Source organism: Manis javanica, chromosome 10 (assembly GCF_040802235.1).
Source record: "Manis javanica isolate MJ-LG chromosome 10, MJ_LKY, whole genome shotgun sequence".
NCBI classification, from domain to species: Eukaryota; Metazoa; Chordata; class Mammalia; order Pholidota; family Manidae; genus Manis; species Manis javanica.
Genome location: NC_133165.1, coordinates 74590643 through 74617303, shown reverse-complemented (window position 1 = coordinate 74617303; position 26661 = coordinate 74590643). Strand labels below are relative to the sequence as shown.

Here is a 26661-nt window from a genome sequence, read left to right as displayed (position 1 = left end):
TCCCACTTGCTCATTTTTGCTGTTGTTTTCCTTGCCCGGGGAGATATGTTCAAGAAGAGATCACTCATGTTTATGTCTAAGAGGTTTTTGCCTATGTTTTTATCCAAGAGTTTAATGGTTTCATGCCTTACATTCAGGTCTTTGATCCATTTTGAGTTTACCTTTGTATATGGGGTTAGACAATGGTCCAGTTTCATTCTCCTACATGTAGCTGTCCAGTTTTGCCAGCACCATCTGTTGAAGAGACTGTCATTTTGCCATTGTATGTCCATGGCTCCTTTATCAAATATTAATTGACCATATATGTTTGGGTTAATTTCTGGGGTCTCTAATCTGTTCCACTGGTCTGTGGCTCTGTTCTTGTGCCAGTACCAAATTGTCTTGATTACTATGGCTTTGTAGTAGAGCTTGAAGTTGGGGAGTGAGATCCCCCCTACTTTATTCTTCTTTTTCAGGATTGCTTTGGCTATTCGGGGTCTTTGGTGTTTCCATATGAATTTTTGAATTATTTGTTCCAATTCATTGAAGAATGTTGCTGGTAATTTGAGAGGGATTGCATCAAATCTGTATATTGCTTTGGGCAGGATGGCCATTTTGACGATATTAATTCTTCCTAGCCATGAGCGTGGGATGAGTTTCCATTTATTAGTGTCCCCTTTAATTTCTCTTAAGAGTGACTTGTAGTTTTCAGAGTATAAGTCTTTCACTTCTTTGGTTAGGTTTATTCCTAGGTATTTTATTCTTTTTGATGCAATGGTGAATGGAATTGTTTTCCTGATTTCTCTTTCTATTGATTCGTTGTTAGTGTATAGGAAAGCTACAGATTTCTGTGTGTTGATTTTGTATCCTGCAACTTTGCTGTATTCCGATATCAGTTCTAGTAGTTTTGGAGTGGAGTCTTTAGGGTTTTTTATGTACAGTATCATATCATCTGCAAATAGTGACAGTTTAACTTCTTCTTTACCAATCTGGATTCCTTGTATTTCTTTGTTTTGTCTGATTGCCGTGGCTAGGACCTCCAGTACTATGTTAAATAACAGTGGGGAGAGTGGGCATCCCTGTCTGGTTCCCGATCTCAGTGGAAATGCTTTCAGCTTCTCGCTGTTCAGTATAATGCTGGCTGTGGGTTTATCATATATGGCCTTTATTATGTTGAGGTACTTGCCCTCTATTCCCATTTTGCTGAGAGTTTTTATCATGAATGGATGTTGAATTTTGTCAAATGCTTTTTCAGCATCTATGGAGATGATCATGTGGTTTTTGTCTTTCTTTTTGTTGATGTGGTGGATGATGTTGATGGATTTTCGAATGTTGTACCATCCTTGCATCCCTGGGATGAACCCCACTTGGTCATGGTGTATGATCCTTTTGATATACTGTTGAATTCTGTTTGCTAATATTTTATTGAGTATTTTTGCATCTACATTCATCAGGGATATTGGTCTGTAATTTTCTTTTTTGGTGGGGTCTTTTCCTGGTTTTGGTATTAGGGTGATGTTGGCTTCATAGAATGAGTTTGGGAGTATTCCCTCTTCTTCTATTTTGTGGAACACTTTAAGGAGAATGGGTATTATGTCTTCTCTGTGTGTCTGATAAAATTCCGAGGTAAATCCGTCCGGCCCCGGGGTTTTGTTCTTGGGTAGTTTTTTGATTACTGTTTCAATTTCTTTGCTTGTAATTGGTTTGTTTAACTTTTGTGTTTCTTCCTTGGTCAGTCTTGGGAGGTTGTATTTTTCTAGGAAGTTGTCCATTTCTTCTAGGTTTTCCAGCTTGTTGGCATATAGGTTTTCATAGTAGTCTTTAATAGTTCTTTGTATTTCTGTGGAGTCTGTCGTGATTTTTCCATTCTCATTTCTGATTATGTTGATTTGTGTTGACTCTCTTTTTCTCTTAATAAGTTGGGCTAGAGGCTTATCTATTTTGTTTATTTTCTCAAAGAACCAGCTCTTGGTTTCGTTGATTTTTGCTATTGTTTTATTCTTCTCAATTTTGTTTATTTCTTCTCTGATCTTTATTATGTCCCTCCTTCTGCTGACTTTAGGCCTCATTTGTTCTTCTTTTTCCAGTTTTAATAATTGTGATGTTAGACTATTCATTTGGGATTGTTCTTCCTTCTTCAAGTGTGCCTGGATTGCTATATACTTTCCTCTTAAGACTGCTTTCGCTGCATCCCACAGAAGTTGGGGCTTAGTGTTGTTGTTGTCATTTGTTTCTATATATTCCTTGATCTCTATTTTGATTTGTTCATTGATCCATTGATTATTTAGTAGCATGTTGTTAAGCCTCCATGTGTTTGTGAGCCTTTTTGTTTTCTTTGTAGAATTTATTTCTACTTTCATACCTTTGTGGTCTGAAAAATTGGTTGGTAGAATTTCAATATTGTGGAATTTACTGAGGCTCTTTTTGTGAGCTAGTATGTGGTCTATTCTGGAGAATGTTCCATGTGCACTTGAGAAGAATGTATATCCTGTTGCTTTTGGATGTAGAGTTCTATTAGGTCCATCTGTTCTAGTGTGTTGTTCAGTGCCTGTGTGTCTTTACTTATTTTCTGCCCGGTGGATCTATCCTTTGGGGTGAGTGGTGTGTTGAAGTCTCCTACAATGAATGCATTGCAGTCTATTTCCCTCTTTAGTTCTGTTAGTATTTGCTTCACATATGCTGGTGCTCCTGTATTAGGTGCATATATATTTAGAATGGTTATATCCTCTTGTTGGACTGAGCCCTTTATCATTATGTAGTGGCCTTCTTTATCTCTTGTTACTTTCTTTGTTTTGACGTCTATTTTGTCTGATATTAGTACTGCAACCCCTGCTTTCTTCTCACTGTTGTTTGCCTGAAATATGTTTTTCCATCCCTTGACTTTTAGTCTATGCTTATCTTTGGGTTTAAGGTGAGTTTCTTGTAAGCAGCATATAGATGGGTCTTGCTTTTTTATCCATTCTATTACTCTATGTCTTTTGATTGGTGCATTAAGTCCATTTACATTTAGGGTGACTATTGAAAGATATGTACTTATTGCCATTGCAGGCTTTAGATTCGTGGTTACCAAAGGTTCAAGGTTAGCTTCTTTAGTATCTTACTGCCTAACTTAGCTCGCTTATTGAGCTGTTATATACACTGTCTGGAGATTCTTTTCTTCTCTCCCTTCTTATTCCTCCTCCTCCATTCTTCATATGTTGTGTGTTTTGTTCTGTGCTCTTTTTAGGGGTGCTCCCATCTAGAGCAGTCCCTGTAGGATGCCCTGTAGAGGTGGTTTGTGGGAAGCAAATTCCCTCAGCTTTTGCTTGTCTGGGAATTGTTTGAGCCCACCATCATATTTAAATGATAGTCGTGCTGGATACAGTATCCTTGGTTCGAGGCCCTTCTGTTTCATTGCATTAAGTATATCATGCCATTCTCTTCTGGCCTGTAGGGTTTCTGTTGAGAAGTCTGATGTTAGCCTGATTGGTTTTCCTTTATAGGTGACCTTTTTCTCTCTAGCTGCCTTTAAAACTCTTTCCTTGTCCTTGATCCTTGCCATTTTAATTACTATGTGTCTTGGTGTTGTCCTCCTTGGATCCTTTCTGTTGGGGGTTCTGTGTAATTCCATGGTTTGATCGATTATTTCCTCCCCCAGTTTGGGGAAGTTTTCAGCAATTATTTCTTCAAAGACACTTTCTATCCCTTTTCCTCTTTCTTCCTCTTCTGGTATCCCTATAATACGAATGTTTTTCCTTTTGTGTTGGTCACATATTTCTCTTAGTGTTGTTTCATTCCTGGAGATCCTTTTATCTCTCTCTATGTCAGCTTCTATACGTTCCTGTTCTCTGGCTTCTATTCCTTCAATGGCCTCTTGCATCTTATCCATTCTGCTTATAAATCCTTCCAGGGATTGTTTCACTTCTGTGATCTCTTTCCTGACATCTGTGATCTCCTTCCGGACTTCATCCCACTGCTCTTGCATTTTTCTCTGCATCTCATCCCACTGCTCTTGCATTTTTCTCTGCATCTCATCCCATTGCTCTTGCATTTTTTTCTGCATCTCTGTCAGCATGTTCATGATTTTTATTTTGAATTCTTTTTCAGGAGGACTAGTTAGGTCTGTCTCCTTCTCAGGTGTTGTCTCTGTGATCTTTGTCTGCCTGTAGTTTTGCCTTTTCATGGTGATAGAGATAGTTTGCAGAGCTGGTACAAGTGACCGCTGGAAGAGCTTCCCTTCTTGTTGGTTTGTGGCCTTTTCCTGGGAGAATAGCGACCTCTAGTGGCTGGTGCTGGGCAGCTGTGCGCAGACAGGGCTTCTGCTTCCTGCCCAGTTGCTTTGGGGTTTATCTCCGCTGTTGCTGTGGGCTTGGCCTGGCTGGGGCTGTTCCTCCAAAATGGTGGAGCCCCGTTGGAGGGGGAGCGGCCAGGAGGCTATTTATCTCCGTAAGGGGCCTCTGTGCTCCCTGCTGCCCAGGGGGTTAGAGTGCCCAGAGATCCCCAGATTCCCTGCCTCTGGTCTAAGTGACCTGTCCTGCCCCTTTAAGACTTCCAAAAAGCACTCTCCAAACCAAAACAACAACAGCAACAATGAGAGAGGGAACAGAAAGAAAGAGAAAAAAAAAAGGAAAAAACAAGCGATTTTTTTTTTTTTTTGTCCTCAGGTGCCGGTCCCAGGCACCCGCTCACTGGTCCTGCTGCCCTGTCTCCCTAGCACCAGGGTCCCTGTCCTTTCAAGGCTTCCTAAAAGCACCCACCCACCGGTCCCGCAGGGAAGGAACGCTGAATATTCTTTGTCCTCAGGCACTGGTCCCAGGCACCCGTTCACCAGTCCCGCCGCCCTGCCTCCCTAGCACCGGGGTCCCTGTCCCTTCAAGGCTTCCAAAAAGCACTCGCCAAAAAGAGAGAAAAAAAGGGGAAAAACGCGCGATTTCTTCCGTCCTCAGGTGCTGGTCTCAGGCACCCACCCACCGGTCCCACAGGGAAAAATGCGGGATATTCTTTGTCCTCAGGTGCCGGTCCCAGGCACCCGCTCACCAGTCCCGCCGCCCTGCCTCCCTAGCACCGGGGTCCCTGTCCCTTTTAGGCTTCCAAAAAGCACTCGCAGAAAATAGAAAAAAAAAAGGGGAAAAACGCGCGACCTCCTCTGTCCTCAGGCACCGGTCTCAGGCACCCGCCCGCCGGTCTCGCAGGGAGAAACGCGGGATATTCTTTGTCCTCCGGCACCGTTCCCAGGCACCTCCTCACCGGTCCCGCCACCCTGCCTCCCCAGCAACGGGGGCCCGTCCCTCTAAGGCTTCCAAAAAGCGCTCGCCAAAAAAAAAAAAAAAATCGCTCCGGTTTCTCTCCACCCGCCGGGAGCCGGGGGGAGGGGCGCTCGGGTCCCGCCGGGCTGGGTCTTGTATCTTACCCCCTTCACAAGGCGCTGGGTTCTTGCAGGTGTGGATGTGGTCTGGATGTTGTCCTGTGTCCTGTGGTCTCTATTTTAGGAAGATTTTTCTTTGTCATATTTTCATAGCTCTATGTGTTTTTGGGAGGAGATTTCCACTGCTCTACTCACGCTGCCATCCTGGCTCCGCCCCCCCCTTAAATTATTTTTATAGTGGTTAAAATTTCATTCTGTCATTTTATAATAAAGGTAGTAATGATATGACATCAATATATTCCTTCCTCTTTTTATCTCCCTACTTAGTCCTTAGTAAATCTTAATGCTTCATCACTATAATTTTTTTTTAGCACAAGTGTACTTCCTAATTTGTTTTGGAATATTTGTATGAAATATTTTTTCTTTTTCTTAAAAATTAAAGCTTTGTAAATCATTTTTATGTAATTGATAGTGTCCTTCAGAGGTAGTAACCTCTGAAGCTTTATGTTTATTTAATGAATAAAAACTTTTTGGTTATTTTCTTGTTTGCAGGCACTGCTGTGTGGAAACAGAGGGGAATCTGACTCTGGAAGCATAGTCAGAGTTTGTAATTCTTGAGTTAGTCTTAATATGATGAATAGAAGCTAACCAACAGAAGAAGGGTTTGGGGAAGTGGGGGTCATTGTAGACAGAGGAAATAGTACATGTTTATATTCCATGTAAATACATTTCATTTTAGGTGGTTGGGAGCCATTAAAGCTTTTTAAGAGAGAGAGAGTAATATGATCAAATTCATAGTTAGTAACATTATCATAATAGTGTTGTTGGGAAGAATTAGAGGGACTGAGATTGAGACAAAGAGAGCAAAGTTTAAAAAGTGATGATTGCCTGAATTGAGGTTGCAGTAGAAGTAGACAGGATGTTGCTTTCATTGTTGTGGACATGGGTAAAAGAGAGAGTATGGACTGAAAAGAGATTTTGCAGGTAAAATTACCAGGGCATAATGACCTTTCATATAATAGAGAGAAATCTATGATGCCTCCCAGTTTTTTGGCTTGGGAAATTGGGTGGAGAGATCACTAAGAGAAAGGATATAGGAAATGTTTCTGGGGAATTGAGTAGTGATGACTATATTAAGTTTAAGATTTGTGTGTAACATCCAGGTAGAACCGACCAGTAGGTGTTTGACAATGATGGTTTTGTACTTAAGATGGGGGTTTCATATTTAGGAGTATCAGTTAATATATGATAGTAGAAACCGTAAGTGTAGGTAAGATGGGCAGGAAGAGTGTATAGAATGAACATATTCAGCTGAAAAAGGACCTGGAGGAAATAACGTTAAAGGGAAAGAGGCAGCTGAGCAGACAGAGGTAAGGGTATGCAACAGAAAGAGCGTATGTGCCAGAGCCAGTTCCTGAGAATGCTGGAGTTTTGAGGACATAAATAAATGAACTGGCTTTCAGTCTGAGAAGGGACACATTATTTTCTGACAGGGAAAAGGAAAAATGGGTTTGATTGTGATAAATTTGAATGAAGGGCATAGTGGAGAGAGAGGAAGTTGTGACAGTTTGGCCTGTGGCCTCTGTTTTCTTGGTAAGATAGGAAACAAACTTACTGCTAGGAATAGTGATGAAAGAAGTGATGGATAGGAAGTTTGAGGGGAGCAAGTAGATCACTTTGGAGAAGAAGAGAAGAAATTGACTTGGAACTCTTAAGAGTCTTGGCAGGAAGAGTGGTTGAAATGAAGGTAGATTGTGAGATCTAGGTTGGATTCCTAAAGGAAATGGAGCAGAACTTTGGGAGAAGGTGGAATAGTGGTACCAATTTAATCAAAAAGCAGTGGAGTTAGGGAGAGAGCTAGAGAGCTAGAGAAGGCTTGAGACAATAGTGAGATACTGGATTTCAGATTTCTAGTGCTTCACTAGAGGTTGATAAAGTTTAGGGAGTGGGTAGTAGAAGAGGAAAGAAAAGGAAGTCCCATTTGATTTGAGGTTATCAGAATTAGGATTTTGGATAGATTTTTTTTTCTGTTTTGTAATGAAGTAGAATCAGTAAGGGTGTACATAAAAAAGAACAGGTAGTTTTCCCAGGTTTTGAACTTTAAGTTTCCTCTTGCCTATTCAGGCCTTGTAGAAGTTGGTTGGCAGGGACTTTCACCTAAAAAAAAATGAAAGGTGTCTATAGTAGAGTTCCTTAGTGTTCAGTGTTTTTATGTCTTAGCTGTCTGAGGGGGACCCTTGGTGAAAAAAAATGCCTTCAGTTTACTATGACAGAATTCTCCCTTTAACTGGCTGTTTAGGGAAAGAGGCCCAAGTCAATTGGCTATTCTGGTGGGGAGATCTCATTTTCAGGACCTTTAGACAATGGAGAATGAGAGCTAAATAGTGTTTGCATGCTTAATTGCGGTGCCATAACCACTGAAATTTATGGATAAATTATAAAACAGAATAGTTTGGTTTTTACTAAGTTTTTGACTGTTGTATTTTTACTTTCACATAAACAGTGAATAGAGAGTGAAGACCAATGAAAACATATTTTTAGTCAAAAATAATAGATTGATTATGATTATTAGACTGTGTTTTTGGTAATATAGAATAAATGAAAGACATTGTTCCTGGCTTATAAACCAAAAGGAAGATGTACTTCAAAAATGAAATTACTTTCTTTTATATAAAAAGTATAGCTTCTTTTTAACCATGTATGAAACAATTGGGTTTTGCTATTGCTCTTACAATATAATAGAAGTTTATTAGTGTCCTAAGTGTAAAGTGTGGCAGAAAATACAAAAATGAATGAAAAACTGTCTTTATCTTCATAAAGATTGAGTGAAATATTGTCTTTCCATGAGACTAGGAACTTTGCATCCATTGCTTCTATTGCAAGATGCCATTTCAGTTTTAAATATACAGAAACTGGTTTAGAGAGGGTCAGTATTTTGCATTAAGGTAATAAAACTGGAAAGCAAAAGAACTGGGATGTGAATCCATGTGTGTCCATCTCTTAACTCCTCTCCTTTCCATTATATCATGCTGTAAATGCCTTTAAAATATACTTGTTTTTATCACTGTTCCTCACTTTCTTGCATTGTTTCTGGCCTTACCACATTGCTAATGACTCCTAAATCTAATTCACTAACTATGCTTCTTTACTGACCTGAGGTCTGTGTTGTTTCCAGCTGTCGAACACATCTACCAGAATATCTTTCACATACTTCCAGTAGAACTTTTTATAAGTGAACTTATTTTCCTCAAAACTTCTTTTCCTCTCATTTCACTTGTTTTGTTAATGGTATTTATCACTGTTGCTTACTTTAGTCACGTTTGTCTATCTTGTCTCCCTCAACTCTCTTCCAGCTCTGTAATTTCTAATGTACCTCTTTCCCTCTCCCTTCCTCTGTTTTCTCAGCTGCGCTTCTAGTTCCAGGTTTCAGTCTCATGCCTGGCCTCTGATATGCTATAATGACACAAAAGACCAACCATTCTATGTGATACCATTAGATTATATACTTACGCAGTTCAGACAATCTCACTGGCTATTCTGTACTCACAGAACTTCTTTGCATAGAATTTAATACCCTCTTGATCTTTCCAACCTTCCTTTCCAGCTTTACCACCCTCACCATTCCTCATATGCCTTTATACTTCAGCCAAACTGTTTTGCCTCCTATTATTCTCCAAATATGCCCTACTGCCTCTGTCTTTCATGTTATTGCTTCTTGGATTTCTTTTGCCAGCCTGGTATCACCTCCTCCCATCTCTTTTTGAAATTAAAATCCTTTTATTGATTCTACTTTAAATGTTGGTCATCCATTTGCTGTATGCATGAACCAACTTTACAGATAATTTTCTCATTTCTTCCCTCATTCACTTACTTAAGTCATTTATTCATGAAGTAATTTTTGAATACCTGCTGTGTGTCATGTACTAGCTAGTTGCTAAAGCAAACCAGTTGCAGCTTTTGCCCAGGATTTTCAAGCTAGTATGTTTCCTTCTGCTTTCTTAACTTTCACTTAAGCTTATTTTCTAAGTTATTTCCTTGTAACTCTTACGTTTTAACTTCTGTTACAGTTATTTAAGTTTTTTTTTTTCTTCTCTAAATAGCCTTTTAGGATCAGTTTTGGATCTAGTTTATCCTTTTATCCACCTTGGTGCCAAGCATTTGTTTATTTAGGAGGTCCTAATTATATACTTGCTTGTTAACTTTTTAGAAAAGAAAGGGGATACCAAATATGTAGGCACACCACACATATATTTTTAGCTATCCACATGTAATCTGCATTTGATATGTTAAAGAAAATTTTTTGTTTCCTAGAAGCTAGAGGTTTTTGTTTTTTTCAGTTCAGAGGTTTTGAATAGGATGCCATACAGGTACATATTTTTCAAAGCTTTGGGATTGCAGGCTAATTGCATGTTACAGAAGAAAATATTTTGGTTTCAATGTAGTAATTATTTTATGAGTATATTGTCCTCTAGGGAGTATTCTAGAGCTATTAAGTGTTCCCAAGTGTGGACTTGACTTTAGATCTCTTGATTTTACGTCTAAAATTGTTAAGTCCTCAGGCAGCTTCATTCCTTCATGGTGTCTTATGAGTACATTTTTCAATCAAAATTGCCATTAATTTGTATTTCATATTTCTTCTTTAACTCTTATTTCATGCTGTGACCTCAGAATAATTAATTTGGACCTTTGGTAAATTTGTTCTGATTTTGAATCTCTACTCTTAAAGGTGTTGTGAAAAATATATGTTTTAAAAAATCAGAACATAGGAGCTTTGGTGAAGGGAAGCAGCATTTAAATTTTTGTAGCTCTTGTAAATTTGTACATAATTCTAATAGTAGACATTTGTTAATTCCCTTCCTAGCATCCCTTCCCTCTTACTCTTCCTTCATTTACAATCTTTTGGACTTAAGTGAATTACTCTCATTCCTTTCTTCAGGGTACCTTGATTAGTTTAATCAGTTTAAATCCTCTCTGCCCCTATCTTCATTTCTGTTGGTCATATAATGCCCATGAGTGCTCCCGGAAAAGGAAAGTTTTCTTTCTTCCTCAGGAGCTTCTGAAAGCTAACCCTTTCTCTCCGTCTAGTATATAAAGTTGTGAGATGTAGAATGGCTGCAGCTATTTTTATTGCCAGGATTGGGAGCAGCTTGAGGATGAACCTACCCATGGAACAGGACAGGACCAAGAGAATGGCAGAGAAGTGAAAGCACAGTGAAGTGCCTGATGGCATTGTAAATCTCTGGATCAAAATTCCTCTCGATTTCTCAACTAGTGGGAGGTTAAGTCTCTCCTGTTATTTAGAACATCTCATTTGTTTGTTTGGAAACATTTCTCGCGTAGCTACCTCTATGCTAGGCACTATAATAGACATCAGTAATACAGAGAGATGAATGAAATATGTTTCTTAATCATTATGGGACTTACAGCCTGACTAGAGAAACAGACATGTAATGAGATGACTGGGATAAAGTATTACAGGTGCAATTTATAGACAGCCAACAAGGAAGGAAAGGCTTTTCAATAGTTACCGCAGAAGTAAGTGAAGGAAGAAATGATTGCTGTCCTTGCTCATGGTGCCATAGAGTGCCTGGATCGGAAGAGCCTGCACCAGGAGTCTCCAGCTGTCTGCATGTTGTTAGCAGTGGCTTAATTTCAGCAAACCATTGTTTGTCACATTTAGTTAGTGTTAATTTAGGTTTGTACTTAATTTGGGAATTTGTTGGCTTTATAATTTAAGAGCTATAAAAACAAGGAGTATATTCCTAATTTTGTTTATACATACTTAAATTTGTCAGACACTGGGTAGGCCCATGAGATTTTTTTTCTCCCCTTTCTAAAAGGTGTTCTTACACCACTCAGTTTTGAGAAACTGTAGTAGGGCTGGGTGCTGAGGCAGTGGTTGGAGGGGGGATAAAATTTTAAATAGATAGATCTCTTAGTTTGGGTTGATAATGAGAAGTTTATAAACTAAGATGTAGAAGTAAGATTTGAGAAGAAAGAACACAAGATATGTTCACGACATAGCCTTTGTGGGTTAGGGAAACCCCAGATGTCTGGTCAGTGACTGGATGAATGCTGCATCTGTTCAGAAAAGTGGAGGTCATAGGAAGAAGAAAAAGGGTTTTCTGGGGCCAGGGTCAGGGCCCAGGGTGGTGCATAAGAGGAGGTGGCATCTGTTTGAATATCTTGAATTTAAGGTGCCTTTTAACTAAATCGAGGTTAATAAACCCTATAGTTTAGGAGGAAAAGGTAAAGAATATGATTTAGGAGTCTTCTGCATTTAGAAAGTAATCGAAAACGTGGAATTATGAGATTGCCCGGGAAGATTGAGTGAGAAGTGAGACTGAGGATATTCTCTGTGATTTTGGAAAAGAAATCAGCATTCTCTCGTCTCTGCTTTTTTTGCCGCTAGCCTCCATATTCAAAATCCCTGGTGGTGGGTCTGTTTGAGGAAGAGAAAATATACTTGAGCAAGATTAATTTTAATAGTAACAAGTACTGAATGCTGCAGAGTACTTAAGACTTTGGCTTTCTTTCCCAACTCACATTTTGCTCTCAGAGTAGAGATACTAGACTACCCACCTTAATCTATGTCATCCCTTTCCAAACCTGTAGAACTCACAGGTTTTTTTTTCATGAGGGCCAATTTCAGAAAAAATAGCTATGTTTACAGCTGAGTAGTTCCCCTATTGGATATATGAAGTATCTGATCAGAGTAGGGGGTACTTTTTATTAAGAAGTCTCTTCTTCACATAGACAGTCCTTGATAAAAAGAAGATCTGAGTCCGAATACGTCCATTTATGCAGGACTCTCTGGAAGATGTAGATATGAAGTAAGACTGCGGTGTTGTAAATAAACATTGGTAGTGAAGCTTCCTAGCAACACAGGTTGCTTGCGAGAATAGGATGATACAATTTCAAAGTATGATAACTGAATGTAAAAAATGACAAGCAGTAATATAGGTTTAATTATGTGTAAGGCCACAAACAGTCCTGTTGGTGATTTCTTGACTTGAGGAATGAAAATACTGGTTGTATGTCTTTTAAAACACTTTACTACTTTGGAACTACTTTAAAAAAGTCCTATTCCTTTTCCTTACTGTGTATCTGTATAAAAATATTTATTCATCATATTTTACACTTACTTGTAACCTGTTTATACTTATTTATGACACATATATGGGTCAACTTATTTATCTCAGGAAATCAAAATAATGTCTGGCAAATCTGAAATCCTTTACTGACATCTAACATAAGGCAAGGTACAGGACTGATTTTGGAAACTGTTCAGGTCAAGCTGACTAGAATTTGGGAAGGGCACATACGTTGATATTTATGATGGTTCCATCTGATCAATCTCTCTTGACCCTGAAGCCAAATAAAATACTGAGCATATGTGGGGGTACATAGAGCCAAGAGTGAGAAGGGGGAGAGGCTGAATATTTGAAAATGATTATGGGAGAAATCTCAGTGAGCACTGATCAATTTCAGCTAGCCCAGTAAGAAATTTACCCAAGGGAGTTTGAGATGGGGTGTATAAAGTATACAATAATAATTTCAGTGTTCTTTAATTTTTACAGTAGTAAATTTGCTAAGGTCTGTACATCTTCTAAGTGTACCCGAATCTGACCACCTCTAACCATCTTAGTCATTGTCGCTTTGGGCCTGCCCACTGCCATCTCTTTCTTGTATTGTTGCAGTAGCCTCCTAAATTTTGTTGCATATTGGAATCACCTGAGAATTTTAAAAAATACTGCTGCCTGGCTCCCTCTGGCAGTCATTCTGATTTAACATAGAAAGGGTTGGAACTTGGGCATCAGGATTTTTTAAGCTTCTGGTATTTCTGATACACACTGTCCCAAATAATCAGAAAAGCAATGATCTTTCCCTGAAGTAATTTGTTTTGACTATATTTTTCTGCTAGTAACCTTGCTTAATTTGGGCCATTGCCATTTCTTAAAATGGTAGAAGTCAGTCCTCCTGGATCCATTATGGTTTTTAGTTTTCAGCAATGAAAGCTGACTTTGGCTGATTTAAGCAGAAATGAAGTTTATTGACGGTATATTGAGTTGCTCACAGAATTGGTAGAAGACTAGATGGAGCCAGCCTTAGAAAAGGTATAGGAACAAAGGGAGGCTCAACAGCCAGAACCAGAGCAAAACTCCTACCACTAAGACCATTAATGCTGTCCCTGCTGAGTGGTGCCTGGATCCTCAGATTGCGCTACTGGTTGTGCTGCCTGCTCTGGCTGCCACTGGGTCACTGCCCTTGCAAACTAGTTGTTACCTGCACTGTTGCTGTCATCAGAAAGAATTCTCTCATCTCTGTTTTTCTGTGTCATTGCCTCCATATTCAAAGTTCTTGGCAGGTATGTCTGTTTGGATAAGTATAGGCTGCCAGGGCATGTGTGAAAGCAAGTCCCTGACATTTTCAGTTTTTAATAGTGGAAGATAGGCTTTATCTTATATCAAAACTCATGAAGATGGAAAATCTCTAAACATAGGCAGGACTTCATATGCTTGGAAGCCAACCAAATGACAAAGATCTACTACTACACATAATAGTATAACCTACAATGTGTTATTTATTTGATACCTTAATCCACTGGTCCTCAAACTAAGAACCCTTAAGACACTGGTATTCTTCCACAATTACTTTTAAACCTTTACAGCCTGCTAACACTTTTCTCTTAGAAAGCAGTAAGAGATAACAGCCTGCTAACAGTGTTCTCTTAGCAAGCAGTAAGAAATAACAAAGTAAATGAGCAAGAAGCAAGCAAATTAATAGGAAAACTTGCACATATAACCTACAAGTATTTATGTATTATTTTTGGAAGTGTGGAGACCACATAAGTATAAACTAGGTGTATTTTCTTGATACTAAAAATGTTCTGAGTTTCTATGATGAAGGTTATATATTAATATTATATGTCAGCACTGCCCAATAGAAATATAATGTGGGCCACAAATGCAGCCCATATATGTAAATTTAAATTACATTAAAAATAAAAGCATTTAATTTTAATAATATAAATTATTTAACACAATATGTTCAAAATATTATTTCAACATTTAATCAAAGTAAGGGTTTTAGTTCAAGTTATTTTTTTCATATTAAGCCTTCAAAATCTAGTGTATATTTATTCTTAGAGCACATAGCTCAATTCAGTCTCGCCACATGTAAAATGTTTGTTTTAGTAGCCATGTGTAGCCAGTACATACTATATTGATCAGTACCCATCTGTGGCATTGTGCAAAATGTTATATGTCTTCTGAGTACTACTAGCTAAACATACTTATGGTGAAGCATTTCGACACCTTATGAAAATTTATGGATTTTAAAGAAGTAACCTACAAGTAATAGCAAAGTTCTTGGTTGTCCATTCACTTCTAATCCAAAACAGTTCTACTGGATTTTGTAGTGTTTCCTAACTATTTTATGGTGGGGAGGGAGGTGTGAAATGGGGAAGAGAAACCCAGTTTTTTTCATTGGGCTTTGTTTCTATTTTTTATTTTATAAACATTTAAATTCATGAGGGGTTAGAGTCTTCCTAATGTGCCTTGAGACAGAGAAAGGCAACATGCTACAGTGCAGAGTTTGCATGTGAATAATCAAATTGACCATATTTTATTACACTTTTAATGTGTATGTCACTACTAGACTTTAGTATCTGAAATTTTGGAAGTAAACAAGATAATAGTGACAGTGCTCAAGATTTTATCTATCATATATGATTTTTTTCCCTAGATAATTCATGTTGATAGTAAGTTTTATGTTCTAATTATTTTTATTCTTTCAGGCTGCTGAATCAGGAATAATAAAAGTTAAAACAATAGCTGCACGAAACACCGAAATTTTGGCAGGTAATTTTTTACATTAAAAATTCAACAATTAATGAAGATTTGACTAACAGTAAATCTTAACAGTAGAATCTTAAAAGAAAAGTCAGTTTTCTTTAGCATCTCTTCCTTATGCCTTAAAGTGCTATTCATAATGTAAAGAACATGTAAAAATCCCTAACTTATGAACTAATTGGGTTTCCCAGAGATGAATGCTGTAAATGTCTCCCAAATCAGAAAGCTAAAACTAATTCCTTAAAGACAAGGATTTTTCTTAGACATCTTTGCGTTTTCTTCTACTCTTCTTTATTACCTAAGACACATCTTAACCATAAAAGGCATTCACTTAATATTTATTGTGTTGATTTAATGGAAGAATGATCCTCAGTCCACCTTCCAAGATCTGTTTTATCTTTAATATAATATAAGCAGGTCATAATGTAGTATTATAAATTTAATAGTACTTATATGAGTTTTGAGTCCTGGGATGAAGACAATATGGTCATGAATGAAGAAAGGAGTAGGGTGGAGAAAAGAAGACAGATGCGTTTTCTTATATTCTCTTGGTAGAACTGGGTTTTCAAGGAGGAATTCTAGAGTTTCTCTTTGGCACCCTTTTGGTACTCAGTTTACCTCCTCTCTTTGGTGCCTTCCTGTTCTTTCATCAAAAACGAGCGTAGAAAAGAAGAAACTGGCTTCTGTTGAGAATCCGTTACATTTGAGGCATTGTGCGTTCTTTCTCACATAAGACAACTTTGTGGGGAAATAAAGTTCTTATTTTATAGTAGAACACATTGGGATGCAGAGAGACTAAATTACTTGTCTAAGGTCACATGGTAAGTGGTAGACTCTATTTAAATCCGGGGCTTTTCAGAGCCCATGCTCTTCCTGCTGCAGTGTGCTGCTGTGGTATTGTGAGGTTTCCACACTAGCTACTCTCTCCCAAGTGTTTATGCTTAACCAGTTTTTACTTGCCTGATCCCTCAATCTACATTTCCAGTTAGAATACTGCTGTTGGTCTCAGTTAGTTATAGAAAAGCAGTCTTAATAAGTTAATTTTAATCTTATTAAGAATCCAGATAGTAAAGAATCTCTTTAACTCTCATAAATCTTTTTTACATTTTTAAAAAAGGATACCAATAAATCACTCATTAGTGGAATTTCAAAGAGTGTTACAAAATGAAATGAAGACTTTTGGGAGCAGTTTAAGGGTAGGAGATGAGTGGATTTCACTTAGCCTTCTCAGCTTTGCTGGAAATTCGTCCTTTGGTTTAGCTCTCCTTAAACTGCATCTGTTTCTCATAGCTTCTTCTCTGATTTGAACAGTCTGTCAAAGCGTCAAATAGTTTTGTAACATTATTCGCAGCATTGAAGAATGCTCTGTGTGCATTTTGGAAAGGGGTATAGTGAAAGTGATGGGTAAAGGCAAAGGTATGTATGGTTGGGTGGGGGGGATGGACAAGTGGGCTTTGGGAGATATATGGTGGGTAGATTAGCTACTGTGAGGAAATTAATGTTTAAAGGTAGATTATGACCTGGACATTTTTAAGTTGGAAATAGTCATAGCTAATCATACTAGAATAGTATTACAGATATTTATTTTTGCTACTATTGCTGCTGTTACCATGGTAAGTCCTTAATTATTCTCCAATAATAGAAGTTTTCATTGGGTCTGTGATTGATGGAAGATTTTTTTAAAGAGACTGATTTCTTCAGAGGACCACTAGTTGTTACAGTTCTATACCAAGTGAAATGTCTAATTAGTTTATTTTAAAGATGAATAAGAAAAATTTCATCTCAGTCAGTATGTATCTAATATATAGGTAGGCTATTTAAATCATCTTAATTGTTAGCTTTATTCAGTCAAACTAGAACAAATCTTTACATATATAGAATTAGTAGTTCATGCCTTAATATCTATAGTATCCAGAGCCATGTACTTGAGGAGCTATATTAGCATTTAAACTTTTTCCTAATATTTCTTACCAAATATTTATAACAATTGATACCTAAAAATATATAGATTTTAGACCACTGTCATCTTGAAAATCAAAGGCTCTTAATAACAAGGAGTTTTAATTAGTCACTATATAGCTTAGAAACTGCCTAAGTCAGAGTACAATTCATACTAGGAAACATTTTTAGTTAACTTTTTTTTTATTTCGAGAAGTGCTTCTCTGTAGTGCTAGAAACTTTTAGTTACTTTTGTGCCATAATGGATGTCAAAGATAGCAAACAATTGAGGAGTCTCAAAAGAGATGGAATATTGAATTCTCAGATATCTCTGCATATTCAGAAAATATAAAGGGTTGCTATAAAAATCAGAGCCCTTAATTAGGATCAGTGATACTCAGCACAGATTTCTAGCCAACTTCACTTTCTTTGATTTATTTTCCAAGGGAAGGTTATTTACTTTGCGGAATAAGTCTTTGCTTTACATCTCTCCTTCCCTTAAGCATCCTCCTTTAATGTTTATTTTTCTTTGTTTTCACTGCTGTCATGAATGCTGACATAAGTGGGAATGCTATGCCAGGTAATGTCAGCAATTGATTCAATTATACAGGTCAATATCTCAAAATTTCCTTTTTCTTTAAAGAATAAACCTCTGCAAATGAGAGATAGCAACATAAAGTTTTTCATTTACAAGGCCAAATGCCTTCATCTTATATTTGACTACTATATAGTTAAAATTGTCTTTATTATCCAGCTCTCAATATACTTGAAATTGACTGAGAGGCTTGTGTTATACAAAAATTACATAAACAGAGAATCTGCTTTTTGAATAAATATTTGAAACAAGGAATCATTGTGGTCATATTTTAAAATTGTATATTTAACCCCTATCCCACACATATGGTTACATCTACCAATGGCTGCTTTCAGCTACTGTGAGTATACATCTAGAATTTTTACATATATAATCATATGTCTCACTTGTGTTCTTCTTTTCTCACACAGTTTCCCTCATCTTTTTTCATATCTACATGGTCTTGTTACTAACAGGTCTCTACTTTAAGTAGCAATGAATAAATATACTTTGGAATTTTTTCTAATGTTAAAAGATAATTTATCTGCTGACTTTAGTATTTCTGTCTTATCAATACATATACTTTTGAGATTTTATAAACATTATAACATATTCTTAATAAGGAAATTATTATGTAGAATCACTAGGGGAGATATGAAGATGGGTAATATAATTCACTTAAAATTTATATGAAATACAAGAAATATACTTAAAAAGTGTGTTTGTACCATTTATCCTGTTTATCTAACCTGCACCTCCATTTGCTTTCTGAAGTCCTTTGCCGCAAATTTTCCCTTCCAGGTCACATACTTCCTGAAGGCAGGGTCAGTGACTTATTCTTCATATAGTGCTAGTAGTTAGCATATTACGTGGGGAATAGTAAGCCCTCGTTACATGTAGGCTAATAAATGAGTTATTCCAAAATGCAAGTAAGTCTCTTCATGCTGCCTTTAATGAGTTTTTCTACCTCTCTTTAATTTTACATGTTAGGATTATTTGAGTACATGAATTTTGTCATTTTTCATCCATGTTAGCCAGATAACAGAGTAAAGAAGGAGACAGACCCTATCCTATACACACAGTTCTAATGCTGTGTGATAAATGCTAAATGGGAATAGGGAATATAGACAGGCTTCTTATAGGAACATAGGGAAGACACCTAATCTAGCCTGGGAATCTGAAGCTGAGTCTTGAAGTTAGAAAAGGAGTTAGCCAGATAAATAAGTTATAGGAGCAGTAAGTAAAGGAGATTACTTAACATACATGAGGTAAAAAAAGGTCTATTTGGATACACTGTTTAAAGTATTGACATTGTGTGACAGTCATAACAGTTTGATGGAAAGAGTTTGAATCAGGGAAGTGAAACATTCATATTTGTATTTTTCTGTAAATTACTCTAACAGCAGTGTGGAAAATATATTTCAATATACCAATAGTAAGGCAGAGGTCTGTCAGTAGGCTATTTATATAATCCAGGCTAGAAGACAGTGGGCTGTAACTGATGCCATGCTCACAGATTTCTCTACAATATAATGTGTTCTTATTTATATTTTCCTTGAATTAAAAATTTTTTTTAAAATTTGTATCCTCCCTTTTATTATATCATAAATACTTTGATTAGAAAAATCTTTTCTAATTTTTTTAATTGCTCCATAATTTTTTAGCAAGTGATTGTGGTTTATATAACCATTCCTTTATGTTAAGTATGTTTAATTATTTAGAATTGTTTTTAAAAATAAATTTGTAGAGTTTGAAATTATTAAAGTATATGAACATGGTCTTGAAATTTGTCACCATAGTGTTTTCTGAAAAGATAAACATTTATGCTTTTACCAACAATATGTGAGTCTTTTTATAACATCTTTGCCAGATCATCATTTTAAAAAAACTTCTGATAATTGAACAGGCAAATGACTTCTAATTTTAATTGACATTTATTTTTAATGTTGAACATTTTTCTCTGAATATATTATTTGAGTTTTTGTATTTTCCTTATCAAAGTGTTTAAACCATTTTTAATAGCAAAAATACTAACTGCCCATTATGTTATTATATTTTTTCAAGTTATTTACCTTGTAACTTTTTATCTAAATGCTTTTCATTTTTAAATAATTTAATTTTTCTGATTTGTTATTCTCCACTTAGGAAAGCCCTTTTCCTTCTGTATAACTGATAGTCATTTAAATTTTCTTCATGTTTTTCTGTTTTTAAAAATGTTTTCCTTAATAACATATGGGGGGACATAAGGACCTAGAGTTTTTTTTCTTTTGCAAAATTACTAATGAATTGTATCCTTTGTTGAACAATATTTCCTTTTCCTATATTGTGCTTTTAATATGAAACCAGCCATACTTTTATTTGTCTTCCTATTTTTGAATCATTTAAAATATTTTCAGAACTTTTGAACCATTAAAAAAAGTTTTTAATGTTGTTAGGAGTATCCAGCTTTCACATAACTAGATTTTAAGGGTTTTGTGTGTAGCAGTCATGTCTACATCACATTTTATTTCTTTCACAAGAAATTAAAATTTATCATCATAGAACTTTTATTAACCCCTATTAATGTGATTCATAGAGGGGTATCCTAGCTTAATTCTTTTTTTCCAGGATAAAAACTGCAATTATGCAGTGAAACTGCTCAGAGCAAGGAAACCCCTAGGATATGGGGACCTGCTGGACCTCTTTCAGGTGTGTGGAAGTGCATCATTTGATCTCACAGTTATAAAATCTGGAAATAAATTATATATCAAACATAGTGTTATTCTGTTAAAGGAGTTATGCTTATAGTGGGACTTAAGTAGAAAATGAACTTTTTCTTTTCTTACCCCCAAAGCTATCCTTATATTTTAATGGAAATTAAAACAGACCTTTGATTAGAGAGTCAGCCTTTCCCCCTTTTTTTACTGGAATGATTTAAAAAATGGTTAAAGCAAGATGTCTCTATATTGCTGTATAACCTTTTTCTCAATGTGATTTCTAAATTCTTAGGAAGGTTCTTATAGAAAGCTATACGTAGTAGCATGTCATTAAAATAAGTGTACATAAAGATACAGCCACTGCCTCTCAATTAGAAGAGCAAAATTTTTAATTTCTGCTTTCTAGGACTACTTTCACTTTCAAGAGAAGGAAAAAGCCATACTTTTTGTTATGATATTTACTTACTGCATTGTGATCTCAATATCGTGGATATATTTTTGTTTTTCACACTATGCTTCAAAAGACATAATAGATCAACAGGTTTTATTTTTTTGTTTATCATCTATTCTGAATAACATAGAAACTGACTTTTTGACCACTGTATTCTCATAAACTGTGAGGTGGGTAAAAAGTGGGAAGGAGATGTGAGATAGATGTTTGAATCCTTTGAGTTACATTAAAATAAATAGTTTTTAAAAATTATTTGTAGTACTCCCTATCTCAGCTTGATAGATGTAGAAAACTGTGACTGACCTGTATACAGCATTTCATTGTAGCTCACCTTATTTTATTCACTCTGAGATGCACAGTTTTTTCATATTTTAATATCCCCAAATTAGATGCATCTTGCAATTGATGGCATCTTAGAATCACTTTGCTCTAGAAAGTGTTGTAGTTGTCTATTTTTGGTACATGTGTGAACTTGTTCGTAGTTGTTCATATTATTGTCACATTAGTTATGTGCATTGTTGATAGCACATAAATTTAACTGCTATTTAAAATGTCACCCTTCTTGTGCAAAAACTTCATTAATATCTTATGGTAAAGTCAAAACAACAGCTTCAAAATTTGCAGAATGGCTATCGCTGGCTTAGAAGATTTCAGACAATAGTGAAGTACTCTTTCAAGAAATGAGGCATCCCACACAAACAGTCCAATTGAAAATTGGGCATGAGATCTGAGTAGACAGTCTACAAGAAGACATACAGGTACATGAAAAGATTCTCAACATCATTAATCTTCAGGAAAATGCAAACTAAAACCACAATGAGTCATCTCACACCTGATAGAATGGCTATTTTCAAAAAGACAAGAAATAATAATGGTCTCGATGGCTTAGAGGATGAAATTGTGAGGAACAATTTTAAGTGGTTAGAAGCATTGTAGTATAGTTTCATAGGAATAGTTCGCACTCATTTTCTTTATGTGATATTGCAGATGTGTCTTAAAATCATTGTCATCAGAGACTATGAAAGTTCGTTGCTTTTCCTTCGGTGAAGGCAGGATCCCTTTCCTTTATTTATCTGAAGATTTCAGGCAGACAGCTTTGAAGTACAGATCATTGGTTCCTCTAACTTTTAATTCTTTTAACTTGCATTTGCATCGAGTGACATTTTTACCTTAAAGAGTGGCCGCATAATGTTGTGAGAAGAATAGGGAACCAGGAGTAAAAGATACATTTTCAAATACCACCTACCTACAGTGTCAAATCCACCTACCTACCTTGGGCCAAATCATGCCCTAGAAACTGTATAGGATTTACTGTGATACTCAGATGAGAAACACATGTTAACATCATAAAAGTTATAAATGCAACTCATTACTATTGAAAACTTTTATTTACCTGAATAACATTCAGTGATTAGGAATATTCAGCAGTGTTAGGGGTAGCTGCTTACTTCAGTGATTCTGGCAGGATTTACTATGGTAGGATATTTACTGCTTCAGAATAGTATTCTTTGAGCTTTATTGTCATCTTAATTATTCATATAAATGTTTTGAGACATTGTAATGGAAAATTTATGTCTCTGGGTTTGAATAAAAACTTTTATGCTTAAGAAAACAGAGAAATAAGGCAAGGGACTCCATTTGACAACACTGTTCGTTGCTAGTGTTATTGCTATCTTTTAGCTAAGCTCAGTCAGTAGTTCATGCTGGCATATTTAGAGGGACTTTGCAGAGCATGCTGTAGGAAATTGTAGTCACTTGCCATACCATAAAGAGCTTTGGAGAAGCAGCTTGGGGATTTAAATGATAAAATTAATGTTAGCACAGGTTTTACGCTTTTACTGGCAATTCTGAATGACTTTCTTGTAATTTCTTTTGAAAAATATGTTAGAACTCAGATTTGTATGTCTTTATTACAAGTCTTAATCTTAAAAAATAATTGATGGATGGTAGTACCTTTGAAAATATACTCCAAACACCTAAGTTTAATGCTCCCTTGACTTGGAATTCCATGCTAGCTATTCAGATCCTTGAGGATGACAAACTTGTCTTACTCATCTTTGTGTAGCCATTCAGTAAGTGTGTATTGACTTAGTTTTGTTTTGTAAATTTAATTATGTATAATTCAGTATGTGTATTTTCTAACCCTTTACGTTTTTGTTGCCACTTGAAAATTTCTGAAAGAATTGGCTTGGTGGAGGAATTAAATTAGAATTTGGAATTGCGGCACGTGCATCCAATTAATTTAAAGTAATCCTTCAGTAATAAGAGGAGTAATGTTATTGTTTTTAATGAGCTTATTTCTTGAAGAAGAAATTAGGACTGTGTATATCCAAGGCATATAATGAAATTTTAGGGAGTTTCTGAATATCATTCGGAAGTGTGGTAGAGATTATGTGAATACTATTTTTAATTACCTTTCCTGCTCTAGAATATGAATTGTTACTCATGTTTTCCCTTTTGCACTATTGAAGAAATAGAGTGCTTCTCTGAGACAGGATAGAACTTCTGAGAAGTTTTTCTTAAAGAGTTTATAGCACAAAGTGGAGGAGAACCAGAGGACAAAGTGTCTGAAGGAAAGCCTGGGAAAACTGTACTTGCTGAGTATAGTTTAGATACAAAGTCTGTAGTATCTATTTGTAGTATTTTAACTTTTCCTACTTGATTTTTGTTCTTTTGTGTATTTTACATAAAGGTAATTTTTATTAAGATTTACATTTATTGATTGTAATTATATAAAAATATATTCCTATTTATGAATTGATTTAATAATTTATTTTATATGTGTTCTAAATAAAGCATTGAAAGAAAACAGCTCAGAGGTTGTTCAGCCTTTTCTAATGGGTTGTGGAACAAAAGAGCCGAAGATCACTCAGCTATGTTTGGCTGCTGTTCAAAGACTTATGTCCCATGAAGTCGTGTCTGAGGTAATGTGAAGATTTTATCTGAACTCTGTACCTAAGAATCAAATGAGGTGTTTTTGGAAGGGGAGAATGAAACATTCCTGATAGTTAATGTAGAACAGTTTTATGTGTTTGAAAAACATAGCTTAACTTCAAAAGATTACCAAATCGTCTAATTATTAAACACTCATAAATAATGAATAAAGATTAAGAGCTGCATTTTGTCAAGTCATTTGTAATAGGAAGCCATAGTTCAGCAACACAGATGGTAATTTTGAGAACTAAGATTATCAATTTCAATGAAGAGAATATAATTCATACATTTTTTTAAAAAGGTGGGAGAAAAATCATGACTATTTCCTAGATTATCTAAAATAATAATATATTGGTCACTAACTTAAGTGCATTGTTTGGATCTAACCTTATGATGGTGAAAGAATCATTTCATCACTATGAATCTGCATCCTGCTTTCAAATGTAATGGTGTTACCTTAAACTTTGAACTCCGTAAGGTAATTTAATAGAAGTGATAAATTCTTTGCCTTTAGGATAGCATTCTAACAATGTCAGATTTAATTGAGTTTATATACGTGCTGTTAATTTGAGTTGCATTTTGTTTTTGGCATGACATAGGTGGAATAATAGGTAAACAGCAGGCTCATAGTTAACTTGTGTATGTCCATATTCATAAATTTCCAAAAGAATTATAAGCATAGTAATATAGAAATGAGCTTTACTTTTGACTAGATATTTCAGAACTGCATGCTGCTACTTGCATTTATTCAAATTGTATATTATATTTTAAAGATATTTTTGGAAAGAAAATTAATTGGTTATAAGTCTCAAATTAGTTGAGAGAAATGTATTTGGATCTGTAGATCTAGAAATATGGGCTTTGTTATTGTGATCCAGTAATTCTCTCCATGTGAGGCAATATTTATACACCTTTCTCATTTAAGAACTTAAACACACCTATATTTTATTTGTTGATAATGATTAAAATATTTACTTTACAGACTGCAGCTGGAAATATAATTAATATGCTTTGGCAGCTAATGGAAAATAGTCTTGAAGAACTTAAGCTACTTCAAACAGTTCTTGTTCTTTTAACAACCAATACAGTTGTTCATGATGAAGCACTTTCTAAGGTAGGAAAACTGTTATAGTTCATAAGTGCTTTGGGACAGTGTTTAAATAAGCTGGCTGAAAGAGAAAAGCCTAGTGCTGTTTGATGCAAAATCAGCACAGCTATTTTGATAAGGGACACTGCATGTTCCAGCCTGTGAATTCTTTTCCCCAGATTAGAGTTGAAAGTAGAGTAAGGTGATTAAGTAGAGCCCCTTTGGTATAGCCAGCAGACTTAATTGTGAATAGGAAAAGGACAAGGAAAAGTAGCAGGAGAATAGGAGTAAGGAAGAGGAAAGAGAGAAAATAAGTGTTTTGAGGTACCAGTGTTCTCCCAGTTGCCTTGGGTATTCCCTGTAATAGCACTCTCTCAACCCCTTTTAAAAATAACTTCACATGTATATGATATGTCCACCAGATAACTTCAGTCTGTCCAATTAGTACCTGGAAACGTGCCCTTTTATATTTATACTAGGTAGGTCTGCATGTGTGATAGTTAGTTCTAGTTTTTCTTCCCTACTCCCACCCTCTTTAGAACCTACCATAGCTGTTCCATTATTTATTTTGCTCTTTAAGGTTATGAAATGTTTTTAAAGAACAGAAAGTCCAGAGAGTAATATAATAAAGAAGTCTCTAATTAATGGTTTATTATTTAAGGGATCTGTTGGACTTTCAGTAATGTATCTGTTATAATTTGCATGCCTCTAAGGATGGATGGTTTGTAAAGTATACTGTCACATTAAGCTATGTCTGTTATCTCTAGAAAGTATATCTATCTTTCCTAGTTAATATGATGTTTGTAGGTCATAATGAGATTTTACTTACTTGCAAATAGCACATTGTTTTAAACTCATACTTGCTTTATAAAATCTTTTATGTGTTTTTATAATAATTTTGTATGTATTCTTCTTGGTTTCTAACTATCGAATTATTCTGATACATATATTTAAGATTTCATGAAAGATTGTCATTTGATCTACCAAACTGATTATAGTTTCATAAATAAATACAGGATTTATTTTTAGTGTGTTGGTTAATTTGGAAAAATAGTATTTGGGGATGGCAAATGCAGTATAATAAAAAAGCTTCTATATAACATGTACCTCTCATTTATGTTGAAATAAAAGAGTAGTAGTGGTATCAAAGGTACAAATTTCCTTTAAAATTTGTAATTAATGTAATAAGGCATAGAATATAAACTACCATTGTTTTTCTCCCAAGAATCACTTCTTTTAAAGTTGTACAACTTTCAGAAGAACACAGGAGAAAATCTTCCTGACCCTGGGGTGGGAAGAGATTTCTTAGGTAGGGCACAAAACCCATTCACCTTAAATGAAGCCACAAAATGGGGGAAAATATTCACAAATGCCAGACAAAGGACTTTTATCTAGAATTTATAAAAAACTCTCGCAGCTCATTTGTAATCCAAACAACCCAATAAAAAAATGGGTAAATGATTTCAACAGACATTTCAGAAAATGAGATATTCAAAACGGCTATTGAATATAAGGTCATTAGTAATCATGGAAAAACATATTTAAACAACAAGGAGATATTATTCTAAAGCCATTAGAATAGCTAAAATTAAAAAAGACTTACTATAGCAAGTGTTGTTGAGGAGGTGGAGTACTAGTTTGAATTCACACATATGGCTGGCAAGAATATGAAATTGTAAAGCCACACGGGGAAACAAGCAATTTCTTAAATGTTTAACCTGTACTTACCATATGATCCAGCCTTTTCACTTTTATTTATTTATTTACTTTGTTAAATGAAAACATGTCCTCATAGAGGATTGTA

General features: G+C 35.6%; 1 protein-coding gene across 5 annotated transcripts in view; it reads left to right on the top strand.

Moving 5' to 3' along the window:
- MON2 (MON2 homolog, regulator of endosome-to-Golgi trafficking) overlaps positions 1–26661 on the top strand; it is a 116211-nt gene that overhangs the window by 6257 nt on the left and 83293 nt on the right. For 3 of the 5 annotated variants that reach the window (XM_073213351.1, XM_017649757.3, XM_017649743.3), the window contains exons 2-4: positions 15123–15186; positions 23633–23760; positions 24753–24884. In XM_073213351.1, coding sequence (XP_073069452.1) covers positions 15123–15186; positions 23633–23760; positions 24753–24884 — 324 coding nt within the window. Of the gene's footprint in view, positions 1–15122; positions 15187–20296; positions 20378–23632; positions 23761–24752; positions 24885–26661 lie in introns of those variants that run through there. The other 2 variants (XM_073213353.1, XM_073213352.1) reach the window with 2 other exon arrangements.